The 27,346-nt window shown below is 44.9% G+C and overlaps 1 protein-coding gene across 2 annotated transcripts in view; it reads right to left on the bottom strand.

The window, feature by feature from the left end:
- Nucleotides 1-27,346, bottom strand: part of PLOD2 (procollagen-lysine,2-oxoglutarate 5-dioxygenase 2) — an 85,157-nt gene that overhangs the window by 52,093 nt on the left and 5,718 nt on the right. For both annotated transcript variants that reach the window (XM_075937670.1, XM_075937669.1), the window contains exons 2-3: nt 11,386-11,477; nt 9,769-9,905 (exon numbers count right to left, since the gene is read on the bottom strand). In XM_075937670.1, coding sequence (XP_075793785.1) covers nt 9,769-9,905; nt 11,386-11,477 — 229 coding nt within the window. The remainder of the gene's footprint in view (nt 1-9,768; nt 9,906-11,385; nt 11,478-27,346) is intronic.

The raw sequence follows: 27,346 nt of genomic DNA on the forward strand, positions 1-27,346 counted from the left end.
AAGCTACCAGGGAGGAGGCTTCGCTGCCTTAATGTGCCGAAACTGCCCCTCAGGAGCCAGCTGAATTTAACCGATAAGCATCATCTTATTGGTTAAACAGTTGAACTCTAACATCCCTACCTTTTGGGGGGAGAGAGGGAAGTCAAGGGAGGAAAAAATCGTATCTCATAAATAACTCTGAAAAGAGATGAGTAATTTGGAAGGGAAAACTCCTTTTTCTGAAAGTGGTATCTTTGTTGTCCTGGTCTGTTCAAGCAGGTGCATTTTCTCGCCGCACTCAACTCCAAAGGGCATATGCATACACATCATGCCAGAGTGCACTGCAGAATAGGGATATTAATATGTAAATGACTAACTGCTTAACCAATAAGAGGATGCTTATCCGCTAATAGTGTTGGTTACACTCAACTTCCCTAGGAGGCAGCTTCGCAGTGGCAGGGCAGCAAAGCCTCTTCCCTCCAGAGCCAGATGGACAAGGGGCTGGAGGGCCCACTCCCGGGAAGGCTTCGCTGTGGACTCTGCCCACAGCACGTGTAACCACTGAGATTTTCAGCAGTTACACGGTTACCCAATTACACAATTTTTAACACCCCCACTGCAGTCTTTGCTTCCCAGGGATCATGGCAGGCAGAGTGTCAGAGCAGCCCAGAAATCATTATAATTTTACACGAGCTGGAGCAGGCAGCAGGTGCTGAAAAGGCCCCTGCAAAAGGTATCAATGACTCGCAGACTTTAAAGGCCAGAAAGAACCATCATGATTATCTATTCTGAATCTGCACACTGAAGGCCATAGAGCCTCACTTACCACTTCTGCTGCAAACTGCACAATCTGATCTTTTGTATGATTTTAATCTATGCTATACAGATTTCTTGGTGGGGAAAGAAACAAGCATTTCTCCCATGGGAGACCCGACCAAAAAGGGATTTGAAGGGGACATCACACGGTTATTTTAGGGGGATCATGGTATTGCCATCCTTACTTCTGGGCTGGGTGGCTAGACAGTGGTGGTTGCTGAATGACAGCCCAGCTCTGAAGGCAGCAACACAGCAGTAACTGTGACAATGACATAACATGCCAAACTTACTTCTGCATGCTGCTGGTGGTAGTTCTGGCTTCAGAGCTGGGCTCTCATTCAGCTGCCACTGCTCTCCAGCTGCCCAGTTACGAAGATAGAGTCACCACCAGCAGCAGTGCAGAAGGAAGGGCACCTTCTACAGTAATCTTGCAAATCCTTACAATTCCTTTTTGGGTCAGGACCACTTACAATTACAACACTGTGAAATTTCAGATTTAAATAGCTGAAATCACAACAATTTAAATTTTTTAAAATCCTAATGATAATGAAACTGACCAAAATGGATTGTGACTTTAGTAGGGCTCTATGTATTAGTGTGATTAAACTATATTAACAGTGAACTTTAATTGAAATATGGCCACAGCAACACCAATCCACTGTGGAGCTCTAATTTCCACTAACTGAGATGACTCTCATCAGACACGGTAGCTTCATTTCTGATCCAAGCAGGTGCCAGCATTACAGGTTAACCATCCTTCTAATGCATCTCTTTCATGGAAAGAAGTGCTAAAATACTGATAATGGAGGAGCTGCCTTGTGCACAATTTAGATACCTAATATTTCTGTCCAAGTCCTGATTGGCTCCTGATCCACAGCTCAGAGTTGGAGTAAGCAAGAAATGACCCCTACTTTCATGCAACTATTGGATTAAGACCTCATGATTTTACATCCAATTAGGGAGAGGGCAAATGTAAAAGGGCAGAATTTAACTCAAGAAATATAAAATGCTGGGGTGAGGGAATCCCTCCACAAGCAGTATAAAAACAGAGAGATGCAACATACCATACAAGTCCTAAGTTAAGATACATTCAAAATTAAATATTTTAAAACAAACGTCAATAGGGCAGGCTGAATTACTCATTTTATCAAACACAAAAAAGGTTAGCTCCTTTCAGACAATGAAACAACAGCTCTCAAGGCGCATTCCATTTATCAAAATGCAGTAAATTGGTAATAAGGTTAAATATGAAAGCAAGTGTCAGTAAGTAGCAATTTAACATCTGAATGGGTAGCTTACCCCACAAATTAATTTACATTTAGAATGCTGCACAATTGAACATAGGAGAGTGAAAATATTTAGTCCTATATGTCAGTTCTATTACAAATGTTATTCATAAAGTGGGTAAGCTGATTTATGCTTTCTACTTGTTGCATATCACCAAGACAAAAAAAATGAGAGAATGTAAGTCAAGTCATAAAACATAACTGCAAAGTTGAGAATCCAGTCTCATAGCAGCCCTAACTCATAATATAGACAGAAAACTATGGAAATTTTTGAATAAATAAGATCATGCAGAAAAATCACTCTCTCATATATGAGTTTTGCTAACATAGCCCCTCCAAGTCTGTCTACTTGCAAAAACTCTCCTAAACTTTGAAGGAAATTCTAAACTATACAGAAACATACTAAATCAAAAGGAAATTAACCTGGTTTAAGCCCAAGAGGCAACTGCATTATGGTCTTGTTTAGAATGACAGTACAGATTGGACCTCCCTGGTCAGGAACCATTCGGACCTGACCAGTCCCAGCGGAGGTCTGCCACCAGTCCCCAAACCCATGTTGCTGGCAGGCTGCCCCACCAGGCACCCTGCTTTGCCCTCCCTCCAAATTGGCTGGGATGCTTGCCCAGCTACTGCCAGCTCCCTAGGGGTGTGTCTAGACTACATGGCTCCGTCGACGGAGCCATGTAGATGAGTTTACTAGACATAGGAAAATGAAGCAGCGATTTAAATAATTGCTGCTTCATTTACATCAAAATGGCCACCGCACTGTGCTGATCAGCTGTTTGGCGGCACAGCACGGTAGTCTGGACGCTCCGCGGTCGACAAGGAAGCCCTTGTCGACTGCTCCGTTATGCCTCGTAAAATGAGGTTTACCAGGGCAGTCGACAAGGGCTTCTTCCCTTGTTGACCATGGAGTGTCCAGACTACCGCGCTGTGCCGCCAAACAGCTGATCGGCACAGTGCAGCGGCCATTTTTATGTAAATGAAGTGACGATTATTTAAATCACTGCTTCATTTTCCTATGTCTAGTAAACTCATCTACATGGCTCCGTTGACGAAGCCATGTGGTCTAGACATATCCTAGGAGTCAAAGGCTCCAGTCTCAGCCCCACATTCTCAGGAGCTGCCGCAGGGCTTCAGTCCTGTGCCAACGTAGGCTGCCAGGGGACTCCAGACCTGGCGTCACACTGCTGCAGGCTGCTGTGGGGCTCAGGTCCAACCCCATGCTCTCAGGCACTGCCGTGGGGCTCCACACTCCAGGGGACTGCTGCAGGGCTCTGGCCCTGTGCTCCTGGGAACTCTCAGGAGACTCTGGCCCCATGCTGCCACAGGGCTCTGGGCCTGGCCCCAGGCTGCTGGGGACTTTTGGGGGACTGCGGTCCCAGCCCTGTGCTGCTGCAGGCTCTGGGGGGCTCAGGCCCCAGTCCCACGCTGTCTCCAGCTGAACGGCTAATTGTTTTCCTCAGCCCCAGCTGGCCCTCCTGCCCTTAGGCTCGTCACTCTGGTCCAGAAGCAGACCATGGATGTTGCCAGTCCAGAGAATGACAGTTTTCAGAGGTACAACCTATATGTGTAAATGACAGACTGAATAGTTTTTACACATTTAAATAAAAAGAGGAAAAAAATATAACAATCGTTTGTCTGCCAAAATTTTTATTCCCAATGACAAAAAAAGTATATACCAGATGTAACATTATTGACAATAATAAAGGCAGCAGATGTTACTCAGCTAACACAAAACTTCTCAGGGTGCGCAAATTTAAGCATATCTGCAATTCCTGGCTTGGAATTCATTCTCCTTATATCCACCAAGGCAACTGTTTTAAAGGGTTGATCTAGCTCTGACTGAAGCTGACAGGGAAGCTTCTGTAGATTCCATGGTTCAGATTCTCAGTTACACTAATCCTGTCCTGAGGGAAGGAACAGGAGGATTTGGGAGGGAAGGCACGGGGAAAGATACACCTTTGTGCTCCTTTTATTCTGGGAAGCAGAGCTGCTGGAGTTCTGTGTGTGGCAGCATGCTAAATCCTCCCCGGTGACCCAGGGCTGTCTTTTCCTCATACGTAGGCTGACCATATGTCCCCAAAAATCCGGGACTGTCCCAAATTTTAATGTGCTGTCCCGGGTGCCCTGCACAGCTCTAAAATGTCCCAGAAAAAGTCCTGGGGCTCCTAACACAGCAAGAAGCGGCTGCACAGTTGATTCTCTTCCTTCTCCCGCTCTCCTCGCTGGGGAGGAGTCAGGGATGCTTCCCTGCGGCTGCGGATCCAGCCAGTAGAGGAAGCAGGAGGCGTTGCCTGTAGGAGCATGGGCAAGGCTGGCTCTAGGTGCCAGGAAATCAAGCACATGCTTGGGGCGGCACATTTCCAGGGGTGGCATTTCCAGGTAAGCAGCCGCCCCCCAGCACCTCCACAGTGAAGCCCTGCGGCAGCTCCATCAGCCCCATCGGGATGGAGATGCTCATGCTGGGGCCGGCAGGGGAAGGGGCGAAGCGGCAGGAGCCAGGAATGCGGTGAGGCCGTAGCCGGTGGGAGCCGCAGGGGTCGGATCCCGCACTGGCCGCCAAGGGGACCGGGAGCAGCACTTTGGGAGCCTGGGAGGCGACGACGGCAGCTGCTCTCGGCTTGGCCGCTCAGCGCAGCGGCAGCCCTGGTGGTGACTGTAGCATCCCTGCCCCCACCTCCTCCCCCAGCACAGGGGAAACCTCCCTGCATGCATGTGACCCAAGAAACCATGACAACCTCCCGCCGGGGGGGGGGGGGGGCCTGCGGAGCGCTGCATACCCGCCACCCCAACCAGGGGCTAGGATATATGGGGCGGGCAGCAGGCTGCCCCTGGGCCCGAGATGCACAGGAAAGAGAGAGGAAGGGATGAAGCTCCAGGGAAGATGAGGCTCGGATATCAGACGGGCTGCTGGGAGGGCAGGGGGCTCTCCCGGGATGGGTGGAGAGGTGGGAGAGCAGGTTTGCCCATATTGGAGAGTTTATGAATCCCCGAGGAGTTGGGCTACAGTGCCTCAGCCTTGGCTCTCCCCCGGAACTAGGCACGACCAGGGGCTCTCCCCCCGAGGTTTCCCCACAATGGGATAACAGGCACGGGGGAACCCTTTGAGGAGGAAAGTCTGCACCAGGAAAGGAGGGGTTGTGCAGCTCCTGGAGCAGGGAAGCTTTGCACTCTTGCTCGTATAGTAAAGCCATGATTATAGTGCAGGCTTTGGACCATTCAGGTTAGCTCAATATCCATCCACATAAGTTTGTAATTTGCCCATAGGAGGTTGGGCTGCTAGTATGGGCGATGCATGTACTCACTGGGGTGCTTGCAGCAATTTAAAGTGTGGTGGTCCATAGGTAGGTATCTCAGGGTGAATAGTGCCATCCAGAACAATGCATTTTGGGAAATTTTTGTAATATTTTGTGGAGGGCAATGACTTGCCAGGGATTTCTGGAAGATAGGCTCATGCGGGGCCTGGGGCTGAGGAACAGCCCCCCCTGCCTGCCCCAGCTCCTGCCCCAGATATGGCAGCACCTATTTATAGGGCTAAAATTCCGGGACAAAAATGAAAACAACTTTCTGGTGCTGCCAACCGGCAACAAAGAGAGAAATGCCAAAATGAATTAGAAAAACCTCTCTCGTACTTCAAAAAGTACTTTTTCACTCCAAACACTGCTATAGTATTACGCATTCTTTTAACATTACCAGTATCAGTGGCTTCTGGTGAGCACAGTTCTCAAAACTGAAATTACTAAAAAATTATTTGAGGTCCACCATGTCTCGGACTCACATTAATTTCAATTGAAAGTACCACTGCAAAAAATTTAGATTTTACTGAATTATTAAAAGGCTATGCAAGTATAAAAACCAGAAAAATTCAGTTTATATAAATTCTTTTAATTTATGAGAAACTGAGCGCACCGGAAGCCATTAACGTTTTTCATTACTGTGTATAGTTGAACCCATATTGTTTGTAATTGTGATTTTGTTAAAATTAAATGAGTACACTAGTAGGAAATTGTTTTATTTTACTAACTACAAATTTTCTGTTTTCATTTTTTTTTTTAATTTTAAACAGTCAAACACAAAACAAAGCATTGCAAAGTGCAAACATGTATAAAAGCCAACAAAAAAAGGGGCGGAGGGGGCAACCAAACATTTTTTTGCTTGGGGTGGCAAAAAACAGACCCGGCCCTGAGCATGGGGAACACAAGTAAGTGGCCGGGCTGGGTGGGGAAAAGCATCACGGTGAAGAGTGGCCTTCCCCACAGCCTGGCTGGTTGGGGGAGGGGAAGAGCAGCCAGAGAGCATCCCGGGTGGCTAGAGAGTGGCTACCCCCAAGTCCACTCCTGCACACTCCCCCTTGATCAGACATCCTACCCCCAGGCCACTCCTGTATCCATCGTTCCTCCAGCACCCTCCCTACTGGCCACAAACTGCATCCGTCCTTGCTTTTGCTCCCTCTCCCTAGTCAGCCACTCTGTTTCCAGCCTGCTTCTGCATCCTACCTACTACCCAGACCTTGCAACCTCTCCCTCTTCTGCCTCTCACCCAGATCCTACATCCCATCCCTAACCCATTCTCTGGCAGCCCTGCCAAACATACTGAAACTCTCATTTTGTCCCCACCCCAGAACCTAAGAGGGCTCCATAAAATCTACCAGGAAAGTAAATCTGACCTATGGGAAGACCTGAATCTCAGTCCTCCCTGTCCCTTCCTCTCATCCTTGGGGCTGGAATACCAGAGGAGTGAGGTGTTTCAGTTGGGGCCACAACAGTGAGGGTTGGGGGTTTGAGGAGTTCTTTTGCTTCTCACTTGTGTGGTCTCCAACTGATTTTTCTGTGGCTCAATGGCTCCTGACCAAAAAAAATGTTCCTTACCCCTGCCATAAATAAAGAAAACACTGAAAACTTTTGTGTTGGACATAAATTAATATTTTATTTTATTTTATTTAAAATGAAGTTTGATAAACTAACATGAGAAAGTTAAAATGCTTAAACTGTTTAATCATTTAAATTAAACCATTCTCCCTAGCTGCAGCACTAGCAAAATGGCTCAGATGTAATGATGTGATTAATGGAGAGTTTCCATTAGCAACTGGTGGGTCCATGGAAAGGTTTACATTGGCCTGTGGACTCCCTGGCTTAACAAGGTTGAGAATCACTGAAATAGAGGTACCCCTGGCCTCTCCCCCCGAGAGACCTCCCAGGATCCGTATTGCTCCAGAAGAACCCACAGAGAGATCGGATCTGTTACCACGGTGGTGAAATCACCGTGTCATTCTGGTGTGGATGATGGACAGACTTCTTGTGAGTTTTCCTCATCCAAGCAGCTGATGATTTAAATAATATGTTAAGATGCCATGCAAAAAGACTTGGTGCATCTAAAGAGGCAGGATGTATCATCTCTCTACAGAGAGGGTTGTGTCATGGTGAACAAGCCCTTTGTGAGAGGTTTTGACTTCCAGCTTCAAGGGATTTGCTCTTCTATCTTTGGGCTGCACGTTGCCTAGACATGAATGGAGTTACTGTGACAATACATTTCTGAATTATTCTGACACTAAGTGAAACCTGGGCTAAAGACCCCATGTCCAGTGAGAAAGTGCTACTGTCAGAGAAGTAAATTGAAAGTTTCTCCAAATTTCTTCAAAGATTGCCTCTACTAGGCAGTGGAGCTTTGACTAATTGGTCCCTTATATTTTTGAAGGATGACTAAATATTACCCAAGAAAATCCAGGTAATAATCAACAGATTTCTTTGGGCCCAATCCTAGCTTAAAATTAAATTGGATCAGGCGCTTTTATAAACAGGTTGGAAAGTGATCTCATTTGGCAATTATTACTAAGTATTATTTACATAATATAGGTGTTGGTATCATGGTATTGACATATACATTTCTTATTAGCTTTACATATAAAATAGCCGAGCCCCATTGATCTCCATGAGCAATGTACCTTTCAAGCAGGGAAGGTTAGTGGCGTGGTCTTCTCCACCCTGTAACTGTCATGGTTAGTTCAGTATTGTCATTCTGGCTTGTGGAAACAGAGGACACTTGATAATTTTGCAGTAACTTCAAAAAATGCAGTTGCTGTACATCTCATTAGGGATGTAAATTCCCATTCATCAGTTAACCGGTTAATGTTAGGTCACACTGGGGCTGCTGCCAGCCCTCCCCCCAGCAGGCCCTGTCCACAGCAAGCTGGACTCCTCATGGAGAGAGGCTGCTCTGGACACTGGCGCAGTCCCTGCCTGTGGGGCCCCCGAGTTCCCCAGAGACAGTACGAGATCTGGACGAGAGCAACCTGTCTGCAGCAGGTCATCTGTGGGGGACTTCCTGTGGCAGGTGGGCGGGGCCTAAGAGGTCAGGGGCGTGGCCAAGGTGTTCCCATTTTTAGTTCAGAAAATATGGTCCCCATACTCAAAGGCAGTCGAACCATGACTGCTGAGGAGGCCCATAGTGCAACTCTACAGCAAGCATGGAGATCCCTCATATAGAAGATATTTTCACAGGCCATTTCCAGCCCATTAAAGACCCCTTTAACTGCCAGAAAATATGAAGGGGCTATAGTGTTTGTGAGAATTATGCCCCATATGTCCATTGGCCACCACTTCAGTGTGAAGCTGCCTCTACCACTTTTTTACACAGCACACATCTATCTTACAATCACTTTCTGCTAGAACATGGTTTTTTATGGGAAAGGGTAAACTAATAATCAAATGTTTAGTCAGTCAATGAATTTCACAGCTTGTTCACTCAGTGACGTTGCTCAGAGTGCAAAGCCATGGCCCGGAGACAATTTTTACATCTGTAAATCTAAAAAGAAACAACATCTGCTCCAATGGCAGTCTAATAGTTTCTGGTTTTCCATTCATAAAAATAACGGCCTCAGATAATAACTAAAACAAAAAAGAAATGAGGTGCCACAACTAAAGATGTTAAGGACTAATCGACTTGCTTATCGGAGAGTCTGTTGACTAGTCGATTCCCACCCCAACCCTCTTCCTGCCTCTATGAGCCTCCAAGGTGGCGTTTCAAAGGGGTAGCCACCACACAGCTGATCCGTGGCTCAGCTGTGCAGTGGTGCGCCTTTAAAACGCTCAAGTGCCATGGAGCCCAGGGTCAGCTGGGGGATCCCCAGTTGACACCGGGTTCTGGGAAATGCCATGCAGAACCGGGGTCAGCTGGGGACTTCCCAGCTGAACCTAGGCTCCATAGCTGCCCCTTTGAAATGCAGAGGCGGCATTTCAAAGGGGCAGCCGCTGCACAGCTGATCCCCAGGCTCCGTGGCTTTGAAATGCCGCTGACCCCGGACTCCATGGCTTTGAAATCCCCCACTGACCATGGGCTCCATGGCTTTGAAACGTACAAGAGCCACCATTGGGGACTCTTGTACATTTCAAAGCAGGCACCCCGTGCATCCCGGAGTTAGCAGGACTTTCCTCTGGCCCTGGGCTGCACGCAGAGTTCCGTATTCCTCCCATTCCTCCTTTGAAATGTACAGGCGCCCCACTGGGGGCGCCTGTACATTTTAAAGGAGGAATGCAGAAGTGCCTATCAACTAGTCAAGTAGTTGATGGAAATTCCATCGACTACTCATCTAGTCAATTAACCACATTTTAACATCCCTAGCCACAACAGCTTTTATTAGCACCCTCTACCGACCAAAGCATGAGAGCAACAAACAGAATTTGCTTACCATTCAGTAAACATCACAACCAAGTCCTCTTGATCAGCATAGCTTTGTATTCCTTCTTTCAGGAGTCGGACTTTCTGTCCTCCTCCAATAGAGTTAATTGACTCTCCACCTTTCCACTCTTCACCTTTACCAAGAACCTGGGAACAGGAAGAAAGTGATATTTTTCCTCTTGTACCTAGAGGGCAATTTTTATATCACCCCATGAAAAAACAGATGTCAAAGCAGAAGCAAACAAACACTTTACAATACTATAGCACCCCGTAGTTAAAGTGACAGCATTTCAAGCACTGTAAATTTTCCATGTCTCAAGCAGAACTGAGTACAATGACATCATTTGAGAAATATGAGAGATAAAATTTCCTAACCAATCAAGAACCCAGAGATTACTTAGCATTACATATGGTTACTCATCTCTCTCTCTCGCAAAAGAAAAGATGTGTTAATAGCAATATGCCTCTAGATTGTGTATATGACCTTTAAACATCACTACGTTATTTGGAGGGAAAGAGAGGTAAAAGAGCATAGAAGGGACACAACAATGGAAACTATAAATATCTAGTTGGTTTTAATGCCTCAGGACAATGTCTCACACTAGACATTTAAGTTGAATTCTTCAATATATGTTAGACAATCAAATCAACTAAACAGAATTCCATTCTAACCAAGTATGATAGGGAATCATATCAGCAACAAACACCTAATCTTTTGTAATCCTGGAAATTTAACACAAGATTATTATTTGTATTGAACTACTAAACAATAGGATTAAACAATATAGTTGTTATAGTACAATCAAGAAAATTACAAGCAAATGGCCCTTTCTAACGATCAGTTTCCTAGGATTTTTAATATATTGTTCAGTTAAGAAAGATGATTTTTCCTCCTGCACTTTTCCAAGACTCGATGGTTGAAATAGAGTCTGCAACATTTCAACTTATTTCTAAAAGCGAAATCAATGGGCCAACAGTCATTAATTGGTCTTTGGATTTATAGTTTCAATAGTGTGATAAGCATGCATAATGTTTAAATCACACATACATTAGAACCCCTTGGTTTTGTCTTGGGGGACTGATTTATGGACAAAACTCCCATAAGTTTCACAGCAGGATGGATCATGAGACAATCAAATATTTGTAGCTTTGCTAAGCAATGACTAATGGGTGATAAACCTTGGAAGGGTGTGAATAATTAAGGGTGGGGGGTGGCATGTTTAGAATAAAAAGGTGCAACAGCAAAGTAGCTAGAAGTAGTAGCAAATTTAGTAGTAATGGAATGAAATCAAGACAGAAAAAAAACATCTACTTTGAGAAAAGTCTTCAACAGCGAAATCTAAAAAACTGTGGAATAATTTCTCAAGGTCAGTGGAAGAAACTCCATCCTGTGGCACATTTAGAAACAGACTAGACAAAACACTAGCAGATGTCTAATGGGAAACACATCCTGCAGGGATACGGAACAGATGACCTAATGGTCTGTCTCTATTGCTAGGTTCCATAACTGTTCTACTTCACTGCAGTATAGTCATGGCATGCCGTGTTTGTGTTAAGACTATTTCATTTCTGAGTTAAGGGTATAAAATTATGCCCAATATTCAGCATGAGTGACAGCATACAGTACCTTCACTGTATAGTTGAAGTGCTTTGCAGTTTGCATGAAGCGGTGAAAGCCATCTGTTTCTTTAGTTGCTACTGTTAGAACTAATAGTTTACCTGGTGGGAGGGAAAAAAGAGAGATGATCAACAACTTAATAACAAAGCTCTAGTTTATGACAAAGGGTATGTCTACACTACCCCGCTAGTTCGAACTAGCGGGGTAATGTAGGCATACCACACTTGCAAATGAAGCCCGGGATTTGAATTTCCCGGCTTCATTTGCATAAGCGGGGCGCCGCCATTTTTAAAACCCCGCTTGTTCGAACCCCGTGCAGCGCGGCTACACGGGGCACGAACTAGGTAGTTCGAACTAGGAAGCCTAGTTCGAACTACCGTTACTCCTTGTGGAATGAGGAGTAACAGTAGTTCGAACTAGGAAGCCTAGTTCAAACTACCTAGTTTGTGCCCCGTGTAGCCGCGCTGCACGGGGTTCGAACAAGCGGGGTTTTAAAAATGGCGGCGCCCCGCTTATGCAAAGGAAGCATGGGAAATTCAAATCCCGGGCTTCATTTGCAAGTGCGGTATGCCTACATTACCCTCCTAGTTCGAACTAGGCGGGTAGTGTAGACATACCCAAAGAGATTGACAATAAGACTTGAATGCATATTAACTTTCATAGTCCACCCTGAGTAACTTTATGGAGGTACTCAAGTACCTGTACACCAGTTTGTGTTTGGTTTAGAAAAAAATTAGAGAGGACATCAGATTACAGGATCATGACTTCAAATGAGGAACCAATGGCTTGAGAACCCTGTGTTCTTCCAATGAAAAAAGCAAAATACAGCTCTCTCTCACACACACACACACACACACGGAATCTAAATGAAAAACAAACTAATTTAGCATGAGAAAGGAAGGGCTCTTTAAAGAAAAATGATGCCATACATCTAGTCTGAATTTGAACAAATCCTGTGTCCCACACACTACTGCAATACAGTACACTACAGAACTTCGTACTAGATCCCAGCTTAACAAAACCTTTATACAGTTTCAGACATAGAGGCTTGGAGACTCTCAGTTCATTGGTTAACATTTTTATAGTTCTAGAAGTATACTGCTGGGACTAGTCTCTCCTGGAAGCCTGCATTTTTTGCCTTTAAAACATGTTGCCAAAGAGGAAAAGTGTGCACTCTTATTCCAAGTCTGGAATTTGTATGCCGCCTTGTCACCTATTCCACAGTTTAAATCAAACGACAGTACAGATCGAACCTCTGTGGTCTGGGACTGTCTGGTCCAGTAACATCCGTGGTCCAGCAGAACTGTGGATGTTCCTGGAGTAGAGAGTTCTAGCAGCAGAAGGCTGCAAAGTTGGTAAGGTCACAGGCGCTTACAAGGCCGCAGAGCCGCCACAGCCAACAGACCGGGGGGAAAGGTGCCAGGGGACAGGAGCCCAATGGGAAGGCTGTACCTCCCTTCCTGATCTGCCCTGGTTTAGCAAACTCCCTTGTCAGGTCCCAAGGGTGCTGGATCAGAGAGGTCCAACCCGTAAAACAAACTTTCTTGTCATCACCTTAGCTTTTGACTGAGAAATCCCTACCTTGAATAGCTCAAATGAAATAGTCAAACTCAAAAAATGCTCTGACTCAATTTTGGAGCAGTACGCAGGACAATAATCCTGCAATAAAGGACCACACCAAGTTCTGGGTAGCTAATTATGCAGGAATCTTATCCAAATTAAACTTACTAGTCAATATGACCCCCAATGAGTATTTCAGTTCTCTAGTTTGGCTTAAGCAATAACTGTCTTCTAAACAGAGCTTGTGAGATCAACTCATCCAGAAATGTCAAAATTCATCCTCCTCCGAACTGAGCTCACGTTGCTTCACTTTCCTAAGAAAAATCCCCTAGGCTTATCTTCAGCAGTGCTGCCACATCTCTTATAAGCAGAAGCTGTGACAACATCCCTATTACAATAGCAACTTGCTCCAGGACAGACTGACAATCCCCATTTTTACGGACACTCTTTACCCCTGTCCATTCCTTGCATACCATTAGTTACTGTTCCCTGGGATCAGTTAGCTTCAACAAACCAATAAAGCTACCACTATTTCATTGCTCCTTCACCTTCTCCTTTAATCACAGAGGTACTTAATTTCTAGCAAAATAGCAAAATGAGAACTTGGAACAGAACAGGGCCCAAGAAAATAACATGAATCTCTAACCACACTGAAGGAGAACTGGAATTTTAACCTAGCGTGTTTATGAAGGAAATATTAATTCTTCTAATCCAACCCCACTAGACTACTGAGACTGGCCTCAGGATCCACTGACTGACCTTCTCCACAGAAATTGGGAATCAAAATAACACCTCTGACTCCTGCTGTGCAGTGCCTTGCCCTGACTGTCTGCCCAACTGCTGCCTTCCCTCCTTTGTGTGGCTTCTTTTCTGTGATGGGATGGAGTCAATAGTTTTAAATTAAAGTATTTGGGAATTTTTCAAATCAAAGAGCCCATAAAAATGTACATGCTGTTCTAAGTAAACAGTAACATTTAACAGAGATCAGTGAAGTAGTACAGGTAAACAAAGAACTGAGTGGGTCCAAACCTCTGGAGATTAGAAAAAAAGAGAATTATTTCCTGCTCCTCTGGTCCCTGACCATCTTCATATCCCAGATCAAAAATGCCAAAATCTCACAGGAGAGGCGGCTCTGATATTCCCAGACAAAGTGCAACTGGAAATACCCAGAGCATAAAAAAACCTGAGATTTACAGCCCAATTTTGTATAATAGAAGGTTTAGATGAGCACCATAAAGCTTGTATGTTTATTAAAATACTAGCCAATTAGCCCGTCATAAAACAGGATTTTCAGGTCTCTCGCTCCGTCTCTCTCTCTCTCCCCCCCCTCCTCCTCCTGCCTCCCCTCCCCCCCCCCCCCCCCCCCCCCAGCTCTCCTCTGCCTCCTGCCTCTCACTCGGGGGACCGTGGAGCCCAAATGGCTGTTTGGGCTACGCACTCCCCGTGCTGCATGGGGAGTGCGGAGCCCAAATGGTCGCTTGCGCCACTTGCTCTCACACAGCGGCCTGGCTGAGCGGTGCAGAAGTCAGCTGAGCGCCAAGGCAGGAGGCAAAGGGGGGCGGGGCGGTGACGTTCACAGGCAGGGCCTGGAGCCTCTGTCACGCCGCACGTCACTGCCCCACCCCCCTTTGCCTCCCGCCGTGGTGCTTGGCTGACTTCTGCGCCGCTCAGCCAAGCCACTGCAGGGGAGCAAGCAGCGCAAGTGGCCGTTTGGACCTCTCAATTCCCATGCAGCACGGACCACCCAGAGGGAACAGCCAGCATTTCAAGCAACAGCGCCCCCCAGAGGGAACAGCCAGCATTTCGGCATTACAGACTCTCAGACACTGGGCTACTATATACATATATATGTTTAAATTTCTCAAGCTTTGAAAATATTTCAGCAACCTTTTGTAAAAAATACAGACCCTGTGGTTTTAAATGTATGGGTTAATCCCATAATTCATCTTCAATGCGAAGTGTTCACAGAGGTACTTACCTGTCCCAGACACAATATGAAATAGTACTTCAATATCACTAAAAAACTGTTGTAAAATGCGCCCAATCTAAAGTGGCTATACAGGAGTCAATATGGAATGAATAAAAGAAATCCTGAAACAACTAAAACAGAACCCAAGAGAAAAGGGTATCATTTTTTCCCCTGTGGAATAAGAGTAAATTATATATTAATTTGAAAGTACAGCCCTTAAAAGAAATAAAATACACTGGAAAAATGTGATCATACTAGGCTATGTTGCAAAGCCAAGTTAATCCTTTGTGACCCCTAAAGAATTGGCTACACATTTCCAAGACTTGGCAGATTTTCATTTGGAGCAGACATATTTTACACCTACCCTTTCCTGCGGAATGTTAGCATCAAGAATCTGCACTAGACAAGATGATGCAAGTGCTAAGCCTTCGCTAGACCAGATTTGTTTAATATGTATTATTCCACATAATGACTCAGAAAAGATATTCTAACAAACAATTTACCTAGCACAGCTAATTAGGGGCTTTTGTGTGTTTTTTTTTTTTTTAATGTAATGAAAGTTTTCTATAAAGCACTCAATATTTTATGCAAAGACCAGTCCAATCCACACTGTGTTTGTGGAGCCCAATATTGATTATACAGTGCAATAATGGCCCAGTACATTTTTCCAGAGATGGCCAGGATGGGGGAAAATAAGCAAGAATACTGAGGTATAAAAAATTACTGTGTGTGACTGAAAAATGGGGAAATGTAGGCAGCCAAACTGAGGTCTTTGTAACATATTAAGAGTCCTAATGAATGTTTTACATTACCTAATTTCTGTTCCATAATTGACTTTTGGGCTGCTACATTATTCAAGCATCTGACAGTACTCCCCACTATAAATATTTATTTTCAGAAATTGGAATTATAATTCAGGATCTTTGCTTTGGGCTGAAGTTTAGCCAACAAGGTCAAAGCCAGGCACAGTTCAGCCAAGTTTAAGTAACAATGTCCTCCACCCAAAGCCCCTGCCAAACAATGTGCGAATAGCCAGACTTTTGCCATTCTCTGGCCCACATGGTTTTTATTTTCATTGAATGAAAATACACAGATTACTAGTTAATTTGCAACACTGCTTATGGATGCTTGCAGAATTGTTTTGGAAGTAGCAGATTCAGAATTCTGCTATTATGCCATGACTGAGGTTCAGTTCTTAGACCCAGACCTTGTAACCCCACTCAAAGGGACCTGGTGCTCTGCCCAAGGAGAAAAGGAATACAGGCAGTCCCCGGGTTACGTACAAGATGGGGACTATAGGTTTGTTCTTAAATTGAATTTGTATGTAAGTCGGAACTGGCTCCAGATTCAGCTGCTGCCACTGAAACTGACCAGGGGCTGACTACAGGAAGCCGGAGGCAGAGTTGCTCTGCCCCCAGCTTCCTGGAATCAGCCTGATCAGTTTCAACAGCTGCTGAATCTGGAGCCTGGGACAGAACAGCTGGGGCGCTGCCCGGTAGGTTCCCACAGGACCAACCTGGCAGCACCCCAGCTGCTCTACCCAAGGCGTCCCGCAACAAAAGCCTGGTCTGCTGGGGCGGGGGGGGGGCGCGCACTAGTTGCGCCCCCTCCACTCCCAGCAGACCAGGGAGACCTGAGCAAAGCCGCCCAGGCGGCGGGACCCCCGCCACCTGGGCGGCTTTGCTCCTGTCCCCCTGGTCTGCTGGGGGGGGTCCAGAAAAGCCGCTGGACCCCCCCCAGCAGACCAGGGACACCCGAGAAAGCCGCCGCCTGGGCGGCTTTGCTCGTAAAGACGCCCAGGCGGCGGCTTTGCTCGGGTGTCCCTGGTCTGCTGGGGGGGTCCAGCGGCTTTTCTGGACCCCCCCCCCCCAACAGACCAGGGAGACCGGAAGAAGCTTTTATCGCCCCGGAGGACACGGGTGGCAACCCGCCGCCCATGAGCTCCAGGGCGAGAAAAGCCCCATTCGTAAGTGCGGATCCGACATAAGTCGGATCCGCGTAAGTCGGGGACTGCCTGTAATGGGTCTGTGAGCCACATACGGCACAGAGTTTTAAAGATCTCTTGTTACATAAATATAGTTCCAGACCTGGGGTTCTAGAGTAATTTGTGGATTATTTTGTTACCAAAGCATATCAAGAGCATTACAATTAACTGGTAACTTCTTTAGATTTGTACCTTCTGTTTTTAGATGTAGGGGGAATCAAAGATACACAAATTACCTGCCAAAAGTAGCTAGTAAGAGACTAGGAGTGGGGGAAGAGAAGTGCCTAAGACTCCAGGGAGAGAAGGCACAGCCATAGTAGATAAATACCTGCTCTCACCGGGTATGTCTACACTGCAATTAGGCACCCACAGGTGGCCCAGGACAGCTGATTTCCACTGCCAAGCTCAGACTATGGAGTTACTTCATTGCAGCGTAGACATTCAAGTTCAGGCTGGAGCCTGGGCTTTAGGACCCTGCAAGGTAGGAGGGTCCCAGAGTTTAAGCTAGGGCTGCCAACTTTCTAACTGCACAAAACTGAACAGCCTTGTCTCACCCCCGCTTGGAGGACCCAACCTCTCCCCTTCCATCACTAGCTCTCCCCCAGCCATACTCACTTTCATCCTCAGGGACAGGTGGTTGGGGTGAGAGCACTCTGGCTGGGTGTGCAGGTTCTGGGGTGGAGCCAGGGCAAAGGGATTTGGAGTTTAGTAGGGGGCTCAAGGCAGAGGTTTGGTGTGCATGATGGGGCAGGGTGTTTGGGCTCCAGTCAGGTTAGGCTTACCTTAGGCAGCTCCCAGCAGCCAACACTCCTAGCTCCTAGGCAGAGGGACCAGGGAGCTCTATGCATTGTCCACTTCCACAGGCACTGCCCCTACAGTTCCCATCGGATACGAGTCCAAGTCATGTTAACTGCAGAGCTAGCACTCAGGGCAGGGACAGCGAGCGGAGCCCCCACAGCCACCCCTAATACCTAGGAACCAGACATGCAGCTGCTGCACAAAGCCAGGGTAGGCATAGAGCCTGCCTTAGCCCCACTGCACCACCAACCAGACTTTTAGCAGCCTAGTCTGTACTGCCTTTTCAATCAGGAGTTCTTGCTGAAAACCAGATACCTGGCAGCCCTAATTGGGGCTGCAGCCCAAGCCCCATGTGGACAAGTCAGCTGCCATAGGCCATCCATGGGTGTCAAGCTGCAGTGTAAAATAGCTCCACTGTCACAGCCATACTGGCATGAGTCAACTCGGCAGTTCTCCAGTATTTCAGAAGACAGTCCGAAGCTGCAGCAGGTTGGCTTGATAGAAACATGCAAGTTGGACAGCGGGTATAGACACAAGGGAAAGGGTGTGTGGAGAACCCTCACCTTATGCCCCTGCTGCTTGGGATCTCAGCCACCAGTCCCAGGTCTTGCTTGACTGCCATCCCCTCAATACAGGGGCTCAGACACTGGCCCCAACGTGGGGCCACACATGCAGGATCCTGCCCAGGCACTAGGCCTGGGGTCCTAACCACCAGCCCCGGATGCAGGATCCCAGTTGTTGGCCCAGCTGTAGGGAGTGATAAGGGGCACAGCTAGAGATAAAGGGGGTGAAGCTCAGCACCACCACCCCAAAAAGTGTTTCAGCATCACTGACAGAGGGATCAGCCATCCAAATAGGTGCCCTGCACCATTCTAGTGTTCCCTGTGTAATAAGGCATACATCAGTCTCCAGACTGTATTATGTACCAAAGAGGATGAAATGAAGGCTCAGATTCCTAGAATGGGAAAACAAGATTTTAACTAGCCCTGCATGAAATGTATTACAGTAGAATCTCAGGCTACGTCTAGACTGAAAGCCTCTTTCGCAAAATACTTTCGAAAAAGCCTCTTTTGAAAAAAAAAAAGCATCTAGACTACAACAAGTACTTTGAAAAAGCAAGCCGCTTTTTCGAAAGAGAGCACCCAGCCAGTCTGGATGCTCTCTTTTGAAAAAGCACAGTTTGCATTACACAGAGCCTTTTTTTGAAAGAGCACTTTCGAAAAAAGGCATTATTCCTCGTAAAATGAGGTTTTCTGCGGTCGAAAAAACTGCCGTGTTATTTCAATTTATTTTCAAAAGAACACGGCAGCAGTCTAGACGCAGGAGAAGTTTTTTTCGAAAAAAGGCCACTTTTTTAGAAAAAACCTGTAGTCTAGACTCACCCCTAGAGACATGAAAAAACAAAGTTACAAACTCACCAGTCAACCACACACGTCATTTTGAACCTGAAGTATGAAGGCAGCAGCAGAGCCCCCCAAAATAGTAAATACAGTACAGTAAATACTGTGTTAAAAATAAACCACTAAAAATAAAGGGAAAGTTTAAAACAGGATTTGACAAAGTAAGGAACTTTCTGTGCTTTGTTTTGTTTAAATTAAAGATTGTTAAAAGCAGCATTTTTCTTCTGCACGGAAAAGTTTCAAAGATGTATTAAGTCAACATTCAGTTGAAAAAAATGTAACATTTGTTCAGAGTTACAAACATTTCAGAATTATCAACAACTTCCATTCCAGAAGTGTTCATAACTCTGAGGTCTTACTACAGTTGCTAGTTCGTCCTCTCCCTCACTGGAATATTACAGTCATATAAATAGGTTCCCCTCCTGTCTTGTTTAAATGTTCTGCATTACTGTTTTGAAACCTGGTACGTAGTACTCTAAGCTCACAACCAATAGCTTAAACTGGCTAAAAATTGCTGGCTACCAGCTCCCTTTTTCATCCAATTTCCATAGTAAATGAAAACATTAGGAGGTAGAAAAAAAAAGTTTCTCTAAACCCTTGTTCACTCCCCAGCTGGACACTCATTTCCATGGCTATGAAAGCAGGAAACAGCTGAAATTATTAAGAGTCCTGACACTGTAATTCTACTTTTGTTCCTTCCAACTCCTGCATCCACAGGAACTGGAACAGTAAGGCAGCCAATAATAAAGCAAAAAAGGATCCCCTGCCACATTTAGGTGTTGTCCATCCACATCTAGTGACAGTATAAATAAATAAATAAATAAACGCTACCTTCAGAATATAGGTACCTGAACTCCCAGAACTTTTAGTATTTTGATTTTGGAAAAAGCTGCTGGTGAATTTTTCTTATCTCCCACATTCTTGGGCCTTGAACAGGAATAATTTGTTTTTTATTTGGAAGGATAATTAATAAGTCCAAAATTGTGCTTATAACCAAATCATCTGCACAGCCAGCACCTTCTTCTGACAGCCTGGCCATGCGTCTGTATAGGAGCCAGAAAGAGGATGTGCAACTATTTCTAGTAGCTGCTTAAGATAAGCACCGCCCAGAGTCTGTACCTGAGATCGCCCACACACAACCCCTGTCCGAGCCCTGATCCCCCTCCCATTCTCCAAACCCTTTGATCTCAGCCTGAAGCACCCTCCCACACCCAAAATCCCTCTTCCCCAGCCTCATCCCCAGAATCCAAAACCCCAGCCAGAGCCCTCATCCCCATCCTGGACTTTAACACTTAACTTTTGTGAACACTCATGGCCTACCATACAATTTTCATGCTGAGATGTGGCCCTCAGGTCAAGAAGTTTGCCCTTCCCTGTAGTACACTTTTACATTTTTGTTGCTCTCTTACATGCAGTGGCTCACAAATACAACAGTAAATATAAAAGAGTAATGACAACTACTGTATGTACTATTACATCCAAATCAATTTGCCAAAGAGAAGTGATTCTTGGGTTTGGAACTACTGAGTAGAATTCAAAACTCAAAATTATCCAGAACTTTACGATGAGGCCAGTAATTGTTCATGAGGAAAACTGAATAGCTTCCTTGAGATACAGTGTGTGTATATGACAGTAACATTTTGTAATCTGTGTTAAAGATGAAGTATTTTTTCTGGAGCATATCCTGGAAAATTTAAGCTCTAAACATTTTTGGTATAAGGTAAGGTCATTAACTTGCTAACATAGGGCTGATTTAAAACCTATTGGATAGTATCATATTTTCAGCCTAATTTTTCTTCTCCTTTGAAACCACACACAAAGCACTCCTTGCTTATTTGGACAAGTGTAACTCCCAGTTAAAGTAGGTATGTGTGAGAGTTCTGAGTTTAAAGGAGCACCTGACAGGCAGTTTAATTTTATTACAGTACAAAGTAATACGAAGAGACAACCATTCCTAAACCTACCGCAACATTTTATTTTGTCACTGTTTCTGGCAAAGGAAAGTCTTTCATGAGAAAGGGTATAACCCTGAATTTTTGGGTAGCTCTAAAACAATTCTATTTTTCTTCCACCATTTTGTTCTATCACTATTAAAGCCCACATGACTACAAAGTTCTGTAGTGATGAGTGTGTCTCCCCTACTTTTTTCTTCCTAATAGTGATTGAAATACCACAAACTGCTACCTGGGTAAGAAGTTAAAAGAAGCTGTAAAGTACTCTCCCATTCCAAATCTTTAATGTAACATTAGCCTGTATTGTCTATTGCTCATTGGCGTTGTCTTGGCTTTGCAATAGGAAAATTAAATATGTTAATACAAGAGCTGGAGTGGTTCTATTATAATTCTGCCAATAAACATGAACATGAGCGATTTATGAGAATTGTATATAATTTAAAACTAAAGACCAGATTTTCTGGAAAAAGGAAGAGAAGTATAGCAGCTGGAAGGATAGCATAAAAAGGGCTGATTCAGAGGAGTGGTTAGTGTCTGTTATAAAAAATGGTTATAAATTTGACTATGTTTATGTATACAGAGCTATGTAAGCTAGCACCAGGTGCCAAGATCTGTAGTGAACATTTCAGTATGGAGAGTGAGGGGACCAGACTTGATTATGAGACATTTACATTATCAAAGAAAGCAGCAAACCAACAAAATAATTTATTGTTAAATAAAGTATCTATCTAGTATAGGTCATATTTCATGCAGAAGAATAGAAGCATTTGACTGAGACTTTTTCCAGGATTCTTAAACACCAGAACATGCTGAAATAGCAAACACATCGTTTTGTCTAAAGTCAGAACCATATATTGAATACTACAGATTAACTAACCTGCGAGACAGAGATTGGTGTGCCTAGAGAATATTGCAGGTTAAACCTCACTAGTCAGCACTCTCTGGTCCGGCAATATCTGTGATCTGGCACGATTTTAGTTAGCCGGAGGTCCACTTACCATGGATGTGGCCAAGTGTCCTGCAGTCCCATAAATTTTTACAGCCACCAATCCTAGCTTACAGTGTTCTGTGCTGTTTAGTTTTAATTTACCCTGGAATGTCTCCTAAGAGCCCAGTAAGCAGTGGAAGAGTTAGTAATGCTGCTAGACAATACTGAACTCCCATGGTGAGGCAAATTCTCTGGTGCAGCACCAATCAGGTCCAGAGAATGCTGAACGAGGAATGTTAGCATGCAATTTAATAGTCGTGTAACTGCATCAAATGTTAGCAGTTCCCCGACTATTTGATAGTCCCCGGGGGCAGGACCTGCAGCCAGTGGACTCCCAGCCCAACTCCCAGAGAGCCCCTTGCCATCCCACGCTACTGCCTCTATCAGAAACTGCAAAATGGGGTGGCAGGTGGGAGCTGGTCTGCAAGAGAAGCCAATTTAACAACCAGCTTCCCGCATAGATGGCTGGCTCCCCCCTGCGGCCCCACGCTGCTGCCTCTGTCCATGGGGGACTGAGCTCCGTAGCAGTAGCCCCTGACCACAGGGAGCTCAGACTCATGGACACAGACTGCTGCTGCGAGCCATGGGGTGCTGGAGAGCTTCTGTCCACAGCAAGTCAGGCCCAACATGGACAGAGGATGCTTTGTGGCAGCCTCCCCTGTCTTCCCCCTCCCGTGCTGCTGCCTCTGACAGCAGGCTTTTAAGCTGGCTCCCCACAGCACTGGCTCCTGACTGACCCCTCCACCTTTGTAGAAGGTAGTGGGGGCAGGCGGTGAACAGGCGGACTCATGGAACTGGCACGCATGGAGAACCAGCACTCATGGAGAGCTGGCACAAAAGCCAACTCCCCACACTTACTGGCTCTCGCCTGCCCCCCTCACCTTCCATGCTGCTGCCTCTTTATGTTTAAAAGCTGGCTCCCCATGGGCATTGGCCTTGATATAGAGGCAGCAAGGGAGGAGGAAATGTATGTAGTCAACAGAATTAACCGATAAGCCAAGCTTATCACTAAATCGTGTAGTCATCTACATGTTGACATCCCTCTGCCAGACTAGAGAAGTTCAACCTGTACTGCATAGTTAGATCAGACCATCTTAAAAACTCTTTTTCTACATTTCCAAGATCCTGCTGTCCCCCTCTGCTGATTCTGCAAGTCTGAGGAATGCAGACTACCTTCAAATTCTTTTAACTTGAGCATACAGTACCCTGTAGGACTGGGCCTTGGGTGATTTCATTAGATTGAAGGGTTGACTATAAGCTGTGCACTTGGGCAGCCACCCAGGAGAGATTCGACTGCTAACCAGCTGGTTAGCAGAGCACCCATCACCAGCAACATGTGATTCCACTGGTGGGGCACATCTGAACATGCCTTGGAGCACATAAAAATGTATTCCACATAGGGATGCAAAAGGTTAGAGGGAACACTGGTTGACAGTCACTCACTTTTGTCTTTAAAAATACATCAGGTTGGAGGAAGAAATCAAACATTTTTAAAAATTGTCAGAAATAATAAAAGCACTGAGCCTGTGGTGGACAACCTGCAGTCTGCATGCAGCCCATCAGGGCTCTGTGTATATGGTCCATGAGACATTTTGTTTACCATTGTCAATGCACAGGGTTGCCAGATTCTTCTAGTTTCTATCTGCTTTTTTTCTACTAGTATTACTAAACTGACATGCACATAAAGCAAGGACAAGTAAAGTAAGTTGAGTGCTGACTGCAACCAACATTGATTGTGAGAGCTGTGAACTTTCTCTGCATCTCAGTGCAGCTACGGTTCAGTTGGCAGGCCCCACAAATTCTAGGCATGCAAGCACAGTTAGTATAACTACTCTGTCCCAGAAGACTGGCTGGTTACATCAGCTTTGCAGCTCACTGAGATGAAAGACGGCCACTTGTGCAGTCCACATGTTTTTTGCTTCTAGGAATCAACTATGAGCCAAAAAAATTAAAATTAAAAAAGGAAAATAAAAACCAAGGTCTGGTCTTCTGGTATTTCCACCATCTATGGACTCAAATATTATGACATGTCTAGGCTCAAACTCTCTTTTGGCTAAGCCATTCTTGGTCAAAGACAAAGGCAACTGATTGACACCATGTAACTTCCTGATCCTGGATTTGGCTGGAGGCTGGTTCATTTTCCAGCAAAGCTCCCAAAGTTGCTAACTCCCAAAGATCTAAATGAGGAGGCTAGGAACTCCTTAGAACATTTCCCTATTGTATGCAGGCTCCATCAGATAGGAATCAGAATGTATTGTTCCTGAAGTCATTTCCCAGATTCATATAACAGCTGATAGCTAGCACTGCTGCAAATGAATTTGTAACTGAGCCAAAAGTGCTGCCTGAATGTAGCCTGCTATTTTGTTCTCTGCATTCCACTGCTTCTTTTTAAATAAAAAAGAGCTGGGATAATGCAAATAAAATGCTTTAAATTTGCCTGACAGTGAAGTGCTAATGTCACAGAGTACACAAAACTTATAGCCACACCATTGGACTCAAAGCTTCACTTTAATTTTCTTCGCCTTATAGTTTATCTTGCTGAGTACAAACTAAGTGTGCTCTCAGACATCCATGTAAACAGCCTTGGACATGGACATTGTTCCCAGGCAGTCACAATAAACATATTTTTTTTAAAAAAAGAAAATAGAACAGGTTTCGTAACAACTGTTTGGCTAAGGGGGAGGGGGAGAGAGGAGGAGAATATTCCCAGAAATACAGAAAGCCTTTGGCTACATCTACACTGGCATCCCTTCTGGAAAAGGGATGCTAATGTAGATTTTGGAATAGGCAAATCCGCGGGGGATTTAAATATCCCCTGTGGCATTTGCATTAACATGCCTGCCGCTTTTTTCCGGCTTGGGGAAAAGCCGGAGAAAAGCGCCAGTCTAGATGTGATTCTCCGGAAAATAAAGCCTTTTCCGGAGGATTTCTTCCTACTTTCAAGAAATCCTCCGGAATAAGAAATCCTCCAGAAAAGGCTTTATTTTCCGGAGAATCACGTCTAGACTGGCGCTTTTCTCCGGCTTTTCCCCAAGCCGGAAAAAAGCGGCAGCCATGTTAATGCAAATGCCGCGGGGGATATTTAAATTCCCCGCGGATTTGCCTATTCCAAAGTGCTACATTAGCATCCCTTTTCCAGAAAGGGGTGCCAATGTAGACATAGCCCTTTTGTTTAGGGATAAAAGAGACTTGTCAACTAGTGATGTGACTAGTCACTCCCTCCCCACCACCCCCACCGACTCTATCAGAGACACAGCAAGGGGGAGAGGGAGAGGAGAAGCCCGAACTGGGTTTGTTATTGCACAGGTTTGCCAGATTCTGCTGGTTTCTGTCCATGTAGTTTTTTTCCCTACCAGTATTATGAAAGTGACACACACAAAAAGCAAGGGCATGTGAAATGAGATGCATGCTGACTGCAGGCATCATTGATTATGAGAGCCATGTGCCTCCTCTTCATCCAATCAAAGTGCTGCTATGGCTCAGTCAGCACACTCTACAAATGTTAGGCGTCTGAGTGCAGTTTGGCAAAACTACCTTATCTCAGGAAGCTTTACTGGTTACAATGACTTTGTGACTAACTGAGATGGAGAGCCACTCATATGGCCCACTCAGTAACCTAGGTTGCCCACCACTGCATTCTATTTTCTAGAATCTAGAACTTTTATAATGCAAGTCATCATAGAAAAGCAGCAGGATACCTATCCCACCTCTAAGACTTGTTATCTTACTCACCCTTATGCTAGCAATTGAAATACAGGCAGTCCCCGGGTTACGTACAAGACAGGGACTGTAGGTTTGTTCTTAAGTTGAATTTGTATGTAAGTCGGAACTGGTACATATTGTAGGGAAAACTCTAGCCAAACATTTCTCCAGAGCTCAGTTTTATTCTCCCACACCTCACTTCCCTCAGTCCTTTATTCTCAAGCTGAGGTGTCTGCTGAGAAAAGGCGCTCCGCGTCTCCCTGGTCTGCTACAGGGGGCACTAGCTTCACGTCTCCCTGGTCTGCTGGGGGGAAGCAGCTAGTGCGGGGTTGCCGCACCCCGTTTGTAAGTAGGGATCCGATGTAAGTCGGATCCATGTAACCCGGGGACTGCCTGTACTTTTTAGTAAAACCACGTGCCTGATTCTAATCTCACATTATTTAATAGAGTTAATGCTCATTTATAAGTAAATAGAGTTAAACTGATCTAAATCAGGTGTATGTACAGAATCCAGGTCAGCAACTAAAGAACACTTTCTTGTAATAAGAAGAGTTTAAATTAACATGCACCGCGGAACAAAGAATAGTCAGTTTTGGCATTTCAGTAGAAGGCACCTGCTGGAACTGCATTTATTAGTGGAATTTACTTTCCCTATGTGTGGGCACATGTTGGCTTCCATTGAAATCCATGGAAGTAGGATGGGCCTATAGAATCTGATTCTATACCAGCTGGAAGTCAACCAAAGCTTTCCCGTTGACTTCAATGGCTGCTGAACTTAGCCTATAATGAGGAACTAAGTTTAGACATTAACAGTATTTTTTCTGCTTAAATCCTCATATTAATTACAAATATAGGAACCCAAGCCAGATTTTAAATATAACAGCATTATCAAAAGAAACATCACACTTTACATTCTTTAATGGTCATGTCTCAATAACATCCTTCAGCTTGCTAAATCATGATCTTTCAAACCACAAATCATGATCTTTCAAACCACAAATCATGCTTGTGAGAAAAATCGACAACAAAAGTCCTCCAAAATGCTTCTACAGCAAAAAATTCAACTTGTCTGAAGGATATCCTACTGGATCAAAAGAAGAAATATAATGATTTTTGTTCATGGTTCCCATATAACAATTCAATGTAAGGTTCCTAGCCAAAGCAGAGCTGTATTTTGTTGATTTAAACTACTTTGGAAGCCAGCATGAAGTTACTGGGTACTTCACAAAGATGATCATAACTTACAGTAAATTATACAGCAATATAAAGCGCACCTTTAAATTTGGTTTGCATAGAAAAATATTTGGCCCTTTCATTCTTTAAGTATAAGATTTTTGAACTTTGCCAGCAAATAAAAGATTCCACAGCCACAATACTGAATTAAAACCAACACAACAACAATCTAACAGAATGTACACACACATACTACAATAACTGTACTGGAGTGTAAAGCAGACAGGATATTTTGGGAAGAGTCAAATGTAAGATACTGTTGTGTGCCTCAACCACAATGTACTGTAAATGAACTACTGAAAACCGTGGATGTAATAATTTATCAGGGAAAAGTGACATGTTTTGTAATGAATTATGTTTTTTAGATACTTTGCTTCTGTTGGA

This window comes from Pelodiscus sinensis, chromosome 10 (genome assembly GCF_049634645.1).
Source record: "Pelodiscus sinensis isolate JC-2024 chromosome 10, ASM4963464v1, whole genome shotgun sequence".
Classification (NCBI taxonomy): Eukaryota; Metazoa; Chordata; order Testudines; family Trionychidae; genus Pelodiscus; species Pelodiscus sinensis.